Source organism: Bos javanicus, chromosome 16, assembly GCF_032452875.1.
Source record: "Bos javanicus breed banteng chromosome 16, ARS-OSU_banteng_1.0, whole genome shotgun sequence".
Classification (NCBI taxonomy): Eukaryota; Metazoa; Chordata; class Mammalia; order Artiodactyla; family Bovidae; genus Bos; species Bos javanicus.
The window spans coordinates 65,413,031-65,428,123 of record NC_083883.1 but is presented as its reverse complement, the minus strand read 5'-3'; the positions used below and the strand labels follow the sequence as shown (position 1 = coordinate 65,428,123).

At 40.6% G+C, this 15,093-nt stretch overlaps 2 protein-coding genes across 2 annotated transcripts in view; one reads left to right on the top strand and one right to left on the bottom strand.

Moving 5' to 3' along the window:
- Positions 1 to 15,093, bottom strand: part of RGL1 (ral guanine nucleotide dissociation stimulator like 1) — a 276,904-nt gene that overhangs the window by 256,479 nt on the left and 5,332 nt on the right. The window lies entirely within an intron of this gene.
- On the top strand, positions 1,089 to 9,916 carry APOBEC4 (apolipoprotein B mRNA editing enzyme catalytic polypeptide like 4). The gene is made up of 2 exons (XM_061383461.1): positions 1,089 to 1,330; positions 7,379 to 9,916. Exon 2 carries the CDS (start codon positions 7,409 to 7,411, stop codon positions 8,513 to 8,515), a length of 1,107 nt encoding a protein of 368 aa, XP_061239445.1. The 5' UTR covers positions 1,089 to 1,330; positions 7,379 to 7,408; the 3' UTR covers positions 8,516 to 9,916.

The following is a 15,093-nucleotide window of genomic DNA, read 5'->3' as shown; positions in this document are numbered from 1 at the left end:
GTCTTCTGGGTGCTTCCATCATCCCTGACAGTTATTTTTAGCACAGTGTATACATACATATACTTTAACATAGTATACATGCTTTGGTCACCTAATATGAAGAACTGACTCACAGGGAAAGACCCTGATGCTGGCAAAGACTGAAGGCTGAAGAAGAAGGGAACGACTGAGGATGAGATGGTTGGATGGCATCACCGACTCAATGCACATGAGTTTGAGCAAACTCCAGGAGTTGGTGACAGACAGGGAAGCCTGGCGTGCTGCAGTCCATGGGGTCGCAAAGAGTTGGACATGACTGAGCGATTGAACTGATACATGCTTAAGGACTTTGGGTGGCAACTAATGGAAATACGTAACAGTGATCACCACGCAGTCCTTCAAGCGGGCTGAGAAAGAGGATTGTGAGAATAATGAGAGTGAGCACAATGACTCATGACTGTCAACACATAAAGTGTCCTAGGAGACGGTGTGGAGATGGAGGGGGTGGAGGGGAAGCAAGGAGAGGGACGAGGTGCTCTTGCAGCTGATCCAGGGGGCAAAGCTTGTCTTAACACTGGAGGCGACCACAAACGTATCAATAGCAAGAGTATCCCAGGGAATGTGTAAGAGGAGGGAAACTGCTAGCACGTAGTAACCCAGGTTTGACAGAAGTATAGAGCTCCTCCCTGCTCCAGGGGCAGCGGGGCTATTAGTAGAAAGCACCTCCCTTTGGGGAAGTCAAGTCTCTGCTCCCTTCGCAGGGGCCTCCCTCTCACAGAAGGCAGAGCCTCCCAAGGAGGGGCTCTGGCACCACCACAGGTAAAGAAACCAACAGACGTTGTCCACATCCCAAGACCGGCTCCTATTTTAGATCAGAACAAAGGCTCTGAGCTCAGAATTTGATGCTCACAGCCAGAAGGAGAAAAAAACCCAGCATGTTCACTTAAACAGTAAGATATTACGCTTTTATCCAGAATGGAATATGCATTCATGTATATTTTCATCTTCGGAACAGGTGGTTTGAAATGCAAATAAAGTAATAAGTGTCAGAGCCGTATCCTAGCAGTAGCTACTTTGCAAACGTTACCATGGCACCAATTCAACAGTGTTTTTAGACGCAGCCACACCTCGGCAAGGTCTTTCTAACTCGGGACAGCCAAGTTCAAAGGAACTAACAGACGCAAACTGCAAAAAGAGTTCCGAACCGATACAGGAGGTGAATCTTAACAACACGGTTGGCCTCTGAAACGACTACTTTAAACAGGGCATGAGACTTGAAGGGGGAAAGAGAGGAAATGGACCAACTCCTAGAACACCTGGAATGTGATCCAAGCGTGGAGACAAAATGATGGTAATTATAACTGCTAACACTTGTTTTTAGCTGCTAACAGATTGCGCACAGATTGGGAAGGGCAGACTCCATTTTCCAACTACTCCGGTGCAAACTGTGCTTTACCAGTACTCACTAAATCCTGGCTCAGTGAAGGGAAAGCAGACTGTCCTCGTGTATGGATCATCGGTGTTAAACTAAGGAAGGCTATCCTCCCACAGCCGTAGCCCAGGGGGCCACTCACAAGGAGTGGAGACCGGGAGCTGGGTTCTGCAGCTCTCCACTTCCTACCACCAGGAGATCTGCTCAGCTGAGGGCGGCATGCATTTATTTCTCAAGTGCGGACAAAGCAGAAGGAAGAGAACTGGGGGATGGGGACACAGGATGGTGGGGAAACAAGTCTTAGCCAACTCGGCCTGTGAACCAATCAAGGTTCCTGAGGTAGTCCAGGGGCTGAACAGGGCAGGTCTCAAGCTGGTTAGGGGAAAAGGAAAGGCCAGATACCAAAAGTTAACACAAGACGGTCTGTCCTCAGCAGCAAATGGCTGATATAAACCACAAATCCTGTAAGAGTTCAAAGCGGGGGGAATTCTTTCCTGCTTCCCCTTCAGATAAGGGTGATTAAAGATCTTCTGAAAAAGTGAAGACGTGCCAATAGGGAGCCACGGTTGGTTGGCCCTGAAAGCCATCAGCAACAATGAGGCTCCAAACTCCCATCATTACCTATAAAAGCCACTAGTCTTCAAGATCCCCTTTAAGACAGTAATGATGCATCATTCGTGGCTAAGATAGCCTAGCGGAGGGATGCAAAGGAAGGATGCTTAGAAAAGCAATCAGGACTTTCCATACCACCTTTATCTTGAAAACCCAAAGATTCCTCCTTACCAGAAGGGTAATTCTGGGATTATTACATACGGAGATCTCCATACCCTCTTCCGCCCCAAAAAAGTAAAGGCAGAAAAGGGCCTCTTGGTACTGCTTCCGTAACGTTTTAGCCAAATCAATCCGTAAATTTTCTGTGGGTAAGTAGACATTGTAATTTGAGTTATAACCTGGATATCGGGTGTACCACCCAACGGCAGACCACACTCAGCGCACAGTATTCAAAAGAAAGTGAGACTTTGGGCTTGGTTTTGGCAAGTTTTGATATTCTTAGGTCCAGTCTCATGTGTAAGGCTGAGAGAGGCACAGACCCAAGGAGAAAACAATGCTCAGGATCAAGCAGGAGACGGTGTCAGGTTCTAGGTGATCGGTCCATTGCCAAGGGTTAATCAGGGGAAGAGTCAGGATCCCAAGGAAAACCTTCGCACGGTGTAAGAAGCCTTGGAGCAGGAAAATATAGCACTAAGGAGCCATCTGAGGCAAACACCTAATCCTATGGACCAAGTGTCAGAGGTCAGGAGAAATCTGGAATTTGATGCATATGTGGTGCCCAGAGTCAGTGCAGAGACATCAGCCATTAGGCTAATGGTGACATGAGTAAAGTCACATCCCACCAACAGCTGGACGGATGCTCCTAAAGTATTTTCTGCCCAGGAAGGGATTAGTAAAGGACCTCTGCAGGTTTCGGCCTGGAGATCAGGCCGTTTCAAATACAGCAATGACTGAGGGGACCTGGGTTGAGAAGACAGAAGTTGATCAGACTGCTTCTATAGGAGAGGCTGGAATAAACACTTTTGAAGTGATAAATTTCGAAAAGTGAGAAATTAACTTTGTTGCAATGGTCAGTTTGTCCTTTTCAAATTTTCTGCTTTATCCATTTTGCTGCCTGGACAAAGTGGTAAATGTAAAAAACATACATAGTAGAAGAAACTATGGGGAATCCTTAAACTCCTCTTTGATGCAGAAGTCTTTCCTAAATACAATAGTAAAAAAAGAAAATCATAATATTAATTAGACCACATAAAATGTAAAATTTGGTTCAATTAAAAATACCATCAGCATAATTAAAAGGCTCTATAAAGCAGGTAAAATATTAACAAAAAATATGACAGCTAATGCTCTTGATACATAAGTTACTGCAAACAAACCTCAAACAAAAAGTGGTAAAGAATCATACATCTTTCACAGAAGAATAAATACTACAGATCAATAAGCATGTAAAAAGGTACTACGTTTTCACCAGGAATGAAAAGGTACAAAATATAACCATAAAGAGATACTGATGTTCACTTCTTAAACTGACAAAGGGCATATTAATAATAAAACTGGGAGAGTTTCTTTTGTACAAACACATAATAGTTGCAAAATAAAGTTACTTTAAAATGTTTCTATATTATAATGCCCTTGGTTGCTGCTTGAGAACAATAATACTGAAGGAATATTTTTGTAAAGGAAAAATCATTACTTAAAATTTCAACTTTGAGGGCTTTACATCCACGACATTATTTATTTGCAATATCCTGAAGGATCATATTTGCTCTCTAGAACAGGAAAGTTTCCAAAATGCTCTAACAAGACCCACCTACTGGAGATAAAACTCTCAAATGTCAATGAATGAGGGTCCACAGCCCATAGAACACTCAAGCATTCCTTCTCCAAGAAGTCTCTACCACTAAATAAAATAGATCCCAAGGTCTTAGTCCCTGCCAAAGGATAACCACCTCCTACTTATGGCCAATGATTTGAAGAAATAGGTGATTTTACATGCAAGCACACTCAAAACCTCCATACAGTATATTAGATACTTTCATAGTCAGCAAGAAACAAAGAAGAACAATATTATGAACAAAATGTAAAACCCTTGCTGTGTCTTTGGACTCTAATAAATCAGAACCAACTATACAACCTGGGGGATTCATACTACTGAGCTAAAATGTCACTTCAGTTCAGTTCAGTCACTCAGTCGTGTCCAACTCTTCGCGACCCCATGGACTGCAGCATGCAAGGCCTCCCTGTCCATCACCAACTCCTGGAGTTTACCAAAACTGATTCCATTGAGTCAGTGATGCCATCCAACCATCTCACCCTCTGTCATCCCCTTCTTCTCCCACCTTCAATCTTTCCCAGTATCAGGGTCTTTTCCAATGAGTCAGCTCTTCGCATCAGGTGGCCAAAGTAATGGAGTTTCAGCTTCAACATATAAACACTCAGGACTGATCTCCTTTAGGATGGACTGGTTGGATCTCCTTGCAGTCCAAGGGACTCTCAAGAGTCTTCTCCAACACCACAGTTCAAAAAGCATCAATTCTTCGGCACTCAGCTTTCCAACTCTCACATCCATACACGACTCCTGGAAAAACCATAGCTTTGACTAGATGGACCTTTGTTGACAAAGTAATGTCTCTGCTTTTTAATATGCTGTCTAGGTTGGTCATAACTTTACTTCCAAGAAGTAAGCATCTTTTAATTTCATGGCTACAGTCACCATCTGCAGTGATTTTGGAGCCCCAGAAAATAAAGTCTGCCACTGTTTCCACTGTTTCCCCATCTATTTCCCATGAAGTGATAGGACTGGATGCCATGATCTTAGTTTTCTGAATGTTGAGCTTTAAGTCAACTTTTTCACTCTCCTCTTTCACTTTCATCAAGAGACTCTTTAGTTCTTCTTCACTTTCTGCCATAAGGGTGGTGTCATCTGCATATCTGAGGTTATTGATATTTCTCCCGGCAATCTTGATTCCAGCTTGTGCTTCTTCCAGCCCAGCGTTTCTCATGATGTACTCTGCATGTAAGTTAAATAAGCAGGGTGACAATATACAGCCTTGACGTACTCCTTTCCCAATTTGGAACCAGTCTGTTGTTCCATGTCCAGTTCTAACTGTTGCTTCCTGACCTGCATACAGATTTCTCAAGAGGCAGGTCAGGTGGTCTGGTATTCCCATCTCTTTCAGAATTTTCCACAGTTTATTGTGATCCACACAGTCAAAGACTTTGGCATCGTCAGTGAAGCAGAAGTAGATGTTTTTCTGGAACTCCCTTGCTTTTTTGATGATCCAGTGGATGTTGGCAATTTGATCTCTGGTTCCTCTGCCTTTTCTAAAACCAGGTTAAACATCTGGAAGTTCACAGTTCACATACTGTTGAAGCCTTGCTTGGAGAATTTTGAGCATTAATTTGCTAGCATGTGAGATGACTGCAATTGTGCAGTAGTTTGAACATTCTTTGGCATTGCCTTTCATAGGGACTAAAATGAAAACTGACCTTTTCCAGTCCTGTGGCCACTGCTGAGTTTTCCAAACTTGCTGGCATATTGACTGCAGCACTTTCACAGCATTATCTTTCAGGATTTGAAATAGCTCAACTGGAATTCCATCACCTCCACTAGCTTTGTTCATAGTGATGCTTTCTAAGGCCCACTTGACTTCACATTCCAGGATGTCTGGCTCTAGTGTGGAGTGATCACACCATTGTGATTATCTTGGTCATGAAGATTTTTTTGTACAGTTCTTCTTTGTATTCTTGCCACCTCTTCTTAATATCTTCTGCTTCTGTTAGGTCCATACCATTTCTGTACTTTATTGAGCCCATCTTTGCATGAAATGTTCCCTTGGTATCTCTAATTTTCTTGAAGAGATCTCTAGTCTTTCCCATTCTGTTGTTTCCTCTATTTCTTTGCACTGATCACTGACAAAGGCTGTCTTATCTTCCATTGCTATTCTTTGGAACTCTGCATTCAAATGGGTATATCGTTCCTTTTCTCCTTTGCTTTTTGCTTCTCTTCTTTTCACAGCTATTTGTAAGGCCTCCTCGGACAGCCATTTTGCTTTCTTGCATTTCTTTTTCTTCAGGATGGTCTTGATCCCTGTCTCCTGTACAATGTCACAAACCTCTATCCATAGTTCCTCAGGCACTCTATATGATCTGGTTCCTTAAATCTAGTTCTCACTTCCACTGTATAATCATAAGGGATTTGATTTAGGTCATACCTGAAAGGTTGTGGTTTTCCCTACTTTCTTCAATTTAAGTCTGAATTTTGCAATAAGGATGTCATGATCTGAGCCACAGCCAGCTCCTGGTATTGTATTTTCTGACTGTATAAAGCTTCTCCAACTTTGGGTGCAAAGAATACAATCAATCTGATTTTGGTGTTCACCATCTGGTGAAGTTCATGTGTAGAGTCTTCTCTTGTGTTGTTGGAAGAGGGTGTTTGCTATGACCAGTGTGTTTTCTTGGCAAAACTCTATGAGCCTTTGCCCTTCTTCATTCTGTACTCCAAGGCCAAATTTGCCTGTTACTTCAGGTGTTTCTTGACTTCCTAACTTTTGCATTCCAGTCCCCTATAATGGAAAGGACATCTTTTTTGGGTGTTAGTTTTAAAAGGTGTTGTAGGTCTTCATTGAACTGTTCAGCTTCTTCAGCATTACTGGTAGGGGCATAGACTTGGATTACCATGCTATTGAATGGTTTGCCTTGGAAACAAACAGAAATCATTCTGTCATTTTGAGATTGCATCCAAGTACTGCATTTCAGACTCTTGTGTTGACTATGATGGCTACTCCATTTCTAGTAGTAGATATAATGATCATCTGAGCTAAATTCACCCATTCCAGTCCATTTTAGTTCGCTGATTCCTAAAATGTCGACATTCACTCTTGCCATCTCTAATATGTACTGAGTACTTAATATGTATCAGGCACATAATAAAGCATTTTTTATTTATTCCATCATTCAATCCACAAGATAATCTTGCGAGGCAGGTTCTATTCTTATCCTCATTTCACAAAAAAAAAGAAAAAAAAAAGAAGCTGTGGCTCCCAGATGTTCTATAACTTGCCAAAAGTAACAAAGCTGGTAATCGGCAGAGCCCAGATTTGAAATAAGGCAATCTGTTTCTAGAACTTGCACTGTTAACCCATTTGTTCTTCTGCCTCAGATTCTATCAAACAGACAAAGATGTTCTTGTGTCTTTCCCTTCTGTCTCCTCCCCCAGCATTTGTCTAATTCTCAGGATTAGTATCTTGAACTTTCACTATGGGTATACAGTAAATCACTATCTTTTAGAGTCAAAAGATGTTACCATGGTTATTGTGCTACTTCCTCTAAAGAAAAATATGACTCGGCAAATTAAAGCGCTGTGTTTCATTTTTCCTGCACTGGTTTTATATGTCATTTCTCTTCTTTGTTTAGGGTTGCAGCTAGAAGACAATAAAACTAACAATGGAGCCCTTATATGAGGAATACTTGGCCAATCACGGAACGATAGTAAAACCTTATTACTGGCTGAGTTTCTCTCTCGATTGCTCTAATTGTCCTTACCATATTCGGACAGGTGAAGAAGCAAGAGTTCCCTACACAGAATTTTATCAGATTTTTGGATTCCCTTATGGGCCAACATATCCTCCAACGAAACACCTCACGTTCTATGAGCTAAAAACTTCTTCTGGAAGCCTGGTGCAAAAGGGTCATGCTAGCAGCTGCACTGGGAATGATACCCACCCGGAATCAATGTTATTTGAGGTGAACGGTTACTTTGACTCGGCCATACACAATAACGACTGCATCCGGCATATTATTCTGTACTCCAGCAACTCCCCGTGCAATGAAGCTAACCACTGCTGCATCAGCAAAATGTATACCTTCCTGGCAAAGTATCCAGACATCACTCTTAGTGTTTACTTTTCTCAGCTCTATCACACAGAGGCTGAATTTCCTGCCTCGCCGTGGAACCGCGAAGCTCTCCGGAGCCTGGCCAGTTTATGGCCACAGGTCACTTTGAGCCCGATAAGTGGTGGGATATGGTATTCTCTCCTCAGCAACTTTGTGAATGGTGTCCAGGGAGCAAGTGTTTTCCAGCCCATTTTAACCGGGAGAGCTCTGGCGGACAGGCACAACGCGCATGAAATCAATGCCATAACGGGGGTGAAACCGTACTTCACCGATGTTCTTCTCCAGGCAGAAGAGAATCCGGACGTAAAAGTTCAGGCAGCTTTGGAGGGCCACCCCCTAAACAGTGTCTTTCCCAGGCAGTCTTTTCAAGTGACAAGCGGACAGGTGCAACCCAATCTGACCCTTGAGCCCAGGGTTCCTGTCGTATTCGTGCTGGTGCCTTATAGAGACCTACCACCAATCCATGTAGGACCAAGCCCACATAAGCCCAGGAACATCATAAGGCATTTAAATGTGCCTCAAATATCATTCCAGGAAACCGGTGATCTCAGAAAGTCTCCCATTGGCATGCCAGTGGAGAGAGTAGAAATCACAGGACAGTTTGCAAGTAGCAAAGAAGCAGATGAAAAGAAGAAGAAGAAGAAAGCAAAAAACTAAAATTTGCATTCTGACAACTGGTCAGGAGACCAAACTACTACCAGAGGACTTTGATAGGCAGCAGAAATCTGGAAACTTTCTCTCTCAGGTCTGATTCAAGACAGAGATAAACCGACACACTCAAAGCAAAACATGAATTATTTATTATCTCGACTATTACAAGGCTACATTATTTCTAAAATAATCCAAGATGTTTCCATAAACAACTTGTTCTCTCTCCTTTCCTTTGAAAGTGACAGTATCAAAATGGAGCCATTAGTAACTTGCTAATATTCTGATGTGGATAAGAAAATGTCATTATTCTACACTACCCACATCATCTTTCCACTAAAAAAGCCCATGGACTTTTAGCTTCCTAAATTTGTTTTGGTATAAAAAATTTACTGCAAAATTGGAAAACAGCCTGAGTTACTGACATTAAGTGCTGCTTGCAAAAGCAAACCAGTGATTTTCCATTAATTGTTAACTGTGGACAGAAGATTTTCGGCAGCTCATTTCCTTTTTTATCTAAAGCGGTTCAAAATAGTTTGTGGGGAGAAAAGTTCTTTTGCTAATTGATTAGCTATAGCTACCAAAATTGACTTTTGAAACCAGTCACCTGCTCAGTTTGATCTTTCTTTCCAGAGCAGATGATAAAGGTGGGATAATACATGAGAGTCTCCAAAAGGCCTTCCATCACACACCACATAAAATCCAAGCCACTCTTACTGGCTTTCAAGGTTCCTCCTCTACCTTCCTGCCACCCTGTCGCATCAGCAAGAGTATCAGTTCCTGGAGGTCATACACTGTCTCTCCTCTTTGGTTTTCCCTTAGTGTTTAGCACAGTATTCAGACAAAAGGTGGAGAGGAAGTCTGTGAATCTCCGCTTCAGTAACTTAACCAATTACCACTCCCCAACATTCCTTTTCCATTCCAGCCAAGCAACTGCTTAGCCATACTGCAATGAATATCTTTTTTTTTTGTTAGGATCCATTCTCCCTTTTTCTAATATAGCTTCCCAAAGCATAATTTGTTTTACTTCCCCTTTTCTGACCCCTTCTCTTAAAATCTTGTTTCAAACACACTTCTAAGAAGTGCTCCTTGACTAATCCTCTGAGCATGTACATTAAAGTGCTTTGTTTATGTTTAATTATATTTGCTGCCTCACTTCCCTCTTAGAAATGCATTACAAGAAAAATGTGCATTTATTTGTAACTTACTACTCAGTATGTTCTTAATATGTGTAAAAATTAATTCTAAGCTAGTAAGACAGTTTTGCCACTGGAAGAAAAAACTTAAAGTACATAATACCCCATGCAGAAGGAGGAAGGGAAAGTAGAAGTTAAGGGGAGAAAGAAAAGAAAAATGTTTAGAGAAGAAATCTCTACTGCAATTAAAATAAACACAAAATTTTAAAAGGAATTTGTACTGTTAACTTGAAATTTTTAATAGATTTATTAGAATATAATTATATTTTGGGTATACAGTAATTATTATTTAAAGAGGTACTGTTGAAGTTTATTATTAGTTTACATATGTTTACAGTCTGGGATGTAGAGTTTAAATAAAAAAGACCCCAGCATATGAGAAATTCAAGAGCTCTGATCATTATAAAAAAGATAGGTCAGGTAGGTGACTCAGCTAATAACATCAGCAAGTCTGAAGGACCTGGGGACCCAGCTCTGAATCTTCCTGCCTTATGGGATCCTCCAAAAAAAAAAAAAAATAGATTCAATTAATTACTATGAAATCTGTCTCCAAAGTGGTCAAGAAGACTACAGCATCAGTCAGGATACAAAGGATCCAGTTAGAAACATAGAGTGAAATCTATAATGGATTTGTATTTCAAATGTGAGCCTGGCTATCACAGTATGTAACCAAGGGGGAAATGCTGCCATAGAAAAGAAAGGAGCACTCGACAGTTAAATTTTTGTACTGGTTAGATAAGACTGGGGGGTAGAAAGAAGAATGTTACTGACAGATCATGAGTCCAGGCCAAGAGTCAAGCTTTAGACAAGGAACTGTTAAAACTGCATAAGGGAGACTCTGGAGAGTCTCTTGGACAGCAAGGAGATCAAACCAGTCAATTCCAAAGGAAATCAGCCACCGAATATTCATTGGAAGGACTGGTACTGAAGCTGAAGCTCTAATACTTTGGCCACCTGATGCAAAGAATCAATTCATTGGAAAAGACCCTGTTGCTGGGAAAGATTGAGGGCAAGAGGAGAAGGGGGTGGCCAAGGATGAGATGGTTGGATGGCATCACTGACTCAATGAACTTGAGTTTGAGCAAACTCAGGGAGATAGTGAAGGACAGGGAAGCCTGGCATGCTATAGTCCATTGAGTCACAAACAGTTGGACACAACTTAGCGACTGAACAACAACAACAACAAAGACATAAGGCCCTAGGCAAGTAGTCTCTATTTCCTCATCTGTAAAACAAGAGACATGAGCTAGCTCTAAAGTTCCCCGTGAGCTCTTTTTGTTCTATGAGGGCACATATCACAGCAATAGCTCCATGCAGTGAGCTTTTACAGTGTGATGATCAAGTCTTCCTGCTCACCACACAATGGATTCTTATTTGTGGAGAGTAGATCAGAATGCTCCACCTTTCCTCAGCAAACTGGCAAAGGTGATAGCAAAGAATTATAACTGCCACCCCATCTATGGTAATCCCAATAAGGAAAATTCAAGTCAATGAATTAAAGGAACTAGTGGTGTGGTGATCTAAAAAAGGCAGGGGAGTAGATCCCAAGAAACTGATGAGAGTCAGGTTGGAGGGGGTGGGGGCAGCACAGAAAGGGGAGGGGAGCATTTCCTCCGTGAATTTAACATGGTTGAGGGCTTGGGTCTCACCATTGCAGGCTCAACCATGTACTCAGTCACTATAGAGAAAATGGATTTATAAATTAGTGGCAAACCTAGGTTAACAAAACTTCCAAGATTTACATATAAAAGCAGACAGCTAATTGATTTCCAGTGAGATTTACAACTGGATATGCAACCAGCTATCCAAGCTTTGCAGCCTATATAGCCTCTCCATGTATATAAGCTACATGAGAAGCCAAACTATAATCAGAAGGTAGATTAGAGGAATTCATAATGTGATTCAAATATTTAGTGCTGTCAGACTTTGCTTGCCAGGGACAGACATCTGCCACCTGGAATGAAATGATGGGATATGCACAAGGACATCTACCCCATGGATAGACTTTAGGTGGGTCAAGGCTATAAGAGAAAACATAAACCTCTATAGTCTTATCACAACTAGTATTGATGTTCTATAGATGTTAATATTTCATCAGGCTACAATCGAATCCTGCTAGCCTGGGAGCAATATTACCTCTTTAAAATGCTATTAGATATCTTTTCTTGATTCATAGTGCATACAGTCCAAAAAGCTTAACTTACAGAATGGAATGTTATTTATCTTATTTCCAAAGGTTTTAAGGAAAGCCACGTGGTAACCTATACTAATTAAAAATAATATTATTACTACTTAACATTTAATGAGAGCTATCTGTCAGGCACTTTTCTAAATACTTAAATTATTAACTCATTTAATCTTCCCAATAATCCTATGAGGTAGTTATTATTATAGTACCTATTCTACAGACAAGGAAAGCTTAAGTAATTGCTCAAACAGTAAAGGTTGAGCTGAGAGTCAAACCTAGAAGATCCAGCTCCAGAACCCAAGTTCTTAATCACTATGCTTTAATGCCTCTCAAAATAAAAACAATGTGGATGCACCATAAAGGCTGGAAAAATCAGTATCTATTTAGTACCGGTCCTATGGCTTTCCTGCTCAAATTAGTGTACCAATGAGCATCCTCTAGACTCTGGGAGCTAGGTAGGCTGGGTGGGCTAAGGTGGAGAACATCAGTAGGTTCTAGACCCCAGAGTTTGGTATTCTCCTCACCCTCATTCCTTGTTCTCCAGGACCTCTTAACAGATGTTAAGTCCTGAGATTACCTTACATTGGATGTCCTTGATTCTCAGGAATGTACCAAATTAAAGGCCTTAGGCTGTGGAACATTGCTTTATTACCCTTTTGAATTAAGTAGAACTGGTTTTATATATACATATGTGTGTGTGTGCGTGTATACGATCTAATGATTTCAGTTCTGGGTATAAACCCAAAAGAATTGAAAAATGGGTCTCAAAAAAAAATACATGACATGTATTCAAAGCACCATTAGTCACATTAGTCAAAAGGTGGAAGTAGGATTTCCCTGGTGGTAAAGTGGATAAGAATCTACCTGTCAATTCAGGGCATACAGGTTGGATCCCCGGTCTAGGAAGATTCCACGTGCCTCGGAACAACTAAGCCCATATGCCACAATTACTGAAGCCCGTGTGCCTAGAGCCTGTGCTCTGCAACAAGAGAAGCCACCACAACGAGAAGCCCATGCACCGCGATGAAGGGTAGCTCCTGCTTGCTGCAACAAAAGAAAGCCTGAGCGCAGCAACGAAGACCTGGTGCAACCAAAAATAAATACATAAATATTTTTTAAAAAGTGGAAGTAACCCAAGTGTCCACCAGCAGATGAATGAATGAATGAAGTGTGGTGTATACATATAATGTAATATTATTCAGCCTTAAAAAGGAAGGCTATTCTGATACATACTACAACATAAAGAAATCTTGAGGACATCAAGCTAAGTGAAATAAGCCAGTCACAAAAAGAAAAACGCTGCATTATTCCAATTATGTGGGATACCTAGAGTCACCAAATTTACCACCTTAAAAAGTAAGAGGATGGTTGCCAGGGGCTAGAGAAAGGGTGGAATGAAGAAATATTGTTTAGAAGAGTCTCAGTTTTGCAAGATAAAAAGAGGTCTGGAGATGGATAGTAGTGATGGTTATATAACAGTAGGAATGCACTTAATACTACTTTACGGTATACTTGAAAATGGTTAAGATGATAAATTGTATGTTATATGTATTTTGCCACAATTTTTAAAAAATTAAGTGGAATTACTAATTGACATGTACTGATCTCTCCATATACAAAAAAAAAAAGATCATCTTTTGTACTTGTACAGACTAAATATTAGGTAATAGTCTCTATGCCTAGTCTCAAAATACTGAGATAAGCTATTGAAGGCTCACAGGAATATCTGAAAATCAAATATCTTTCAAAAATTCATTATAATAACAGGTTTTTTAAAGCTCACAATTTGTAGTAGTTAATTTCAAGCTACTGTGTGGGTTTATTTAGACTCTTGATACTTAACTATATCCTTATTTTTAGCACAAAGGTAAGTAGTAGAATTGAGAATTAAGACTTACTGAAAGTAGACCTAATTCCCATATCTATCTTCCACTTGCTAGCTGAGCATATGGAGAAGGAAATGGCAACCCACTTCAGTATTCTTGCCTGGAGAATCCCAGAGACTGAGGAACCTGGTAGGCCGCTGTCTTTGGGGTCGCACAGAGTCGAACACGACTGAAGCGACTTAGCAGCAGCAGCAGCAGCTGAAAATAACTGGCTGAGTTACAAAACCTCTCTGAGCCTTAAGTTTCTTCATCTATAATATGGGAACACTAACTCCTGGCCCTAGATTAAATAATATAAGTAAAGAGCTTATTGACCAGGTGTCTAAAACACAGTAAATACTCATTAAGTCATTGTTATTGTTCATAAAATATTAACACAGTTAAGAATAGACAGTAGAAAGGGATAGAAATTGTAGAATCTTTCAAATTCTATCAGCCCTCCAAGTGTGAGATAGCAACTTTCTATACACAGTAAAGAAATGTTAGAATTTGTGACAATCAGCTTTCGGAGGAAAAGAAAACTATGCTGATTGATTTTAATATTTTGCTTAAATAGTTAATAGTAGCAATGAGAAAAGCAGTATGTCTGTGGTCATGGAAGACATTAAAATAATTGTATGAAAATATTTTGTGGAACTTCTTGCCAATAAATTGCCAATCTAGATGAAATGCATGATTTACTAAGAAAATAAAAACCAAACAAGTCAATTACCACAGAACATAAAACTGAGAAAGCCCAAATAATTTTGCAAGCACATTCTACAACTTTCAAAGAAAAAAAAACAATATGGTAATTTTCTATTATTCAAAGTATTCCAGAGCACAGAAAAAATGGTGAAATCTTCTCAAATCACCTTACAAAGCTAGACTAATCCTAATAGCAAAAGTGGATAAAGGTAAAACAAAGAAATAAAACTGTGGACCAATCTTATACACCAGATCAGATCAGATCAGATCAGTCGCTCAGTCGTGTCCGACTCTTTGCGACCCCATGAATCGCAGCACGCCAGGCCTCCCTGTCCATCACCATCTCCCGGAGTTCACTCAGACTCACGTCCATCGAGTCAGTGATGCCATCCAGCCATCTCATCCTCTGTCGTCCCCTTCTCCTCCTACCCCCAATCCCTCCCAGCATCAGAGTCTTTTCCAACGAGTCAACTCTTTACATGAGGTGGCCAAAGTACTGGAGTTTCAGCTTTAGCATCATTCCTTCCAAAGAAATCCCAGGGCTGATCTCCTTCAGAATGGACTGGTTGACTCTTAAATCATGTTAAAAATATATATATAAACAAATCAAATCTAACAAGTAATTAAAAC

Excerpts from the sequence above, each read along its gene's own strand:
- APOBEC4 (XM_061383461.1), top strand. The coding sequence starts at position 7,409 with ATGGAGCCCTTATATGAGGAATACTTGGCCAATCACGGAACGATAGTA.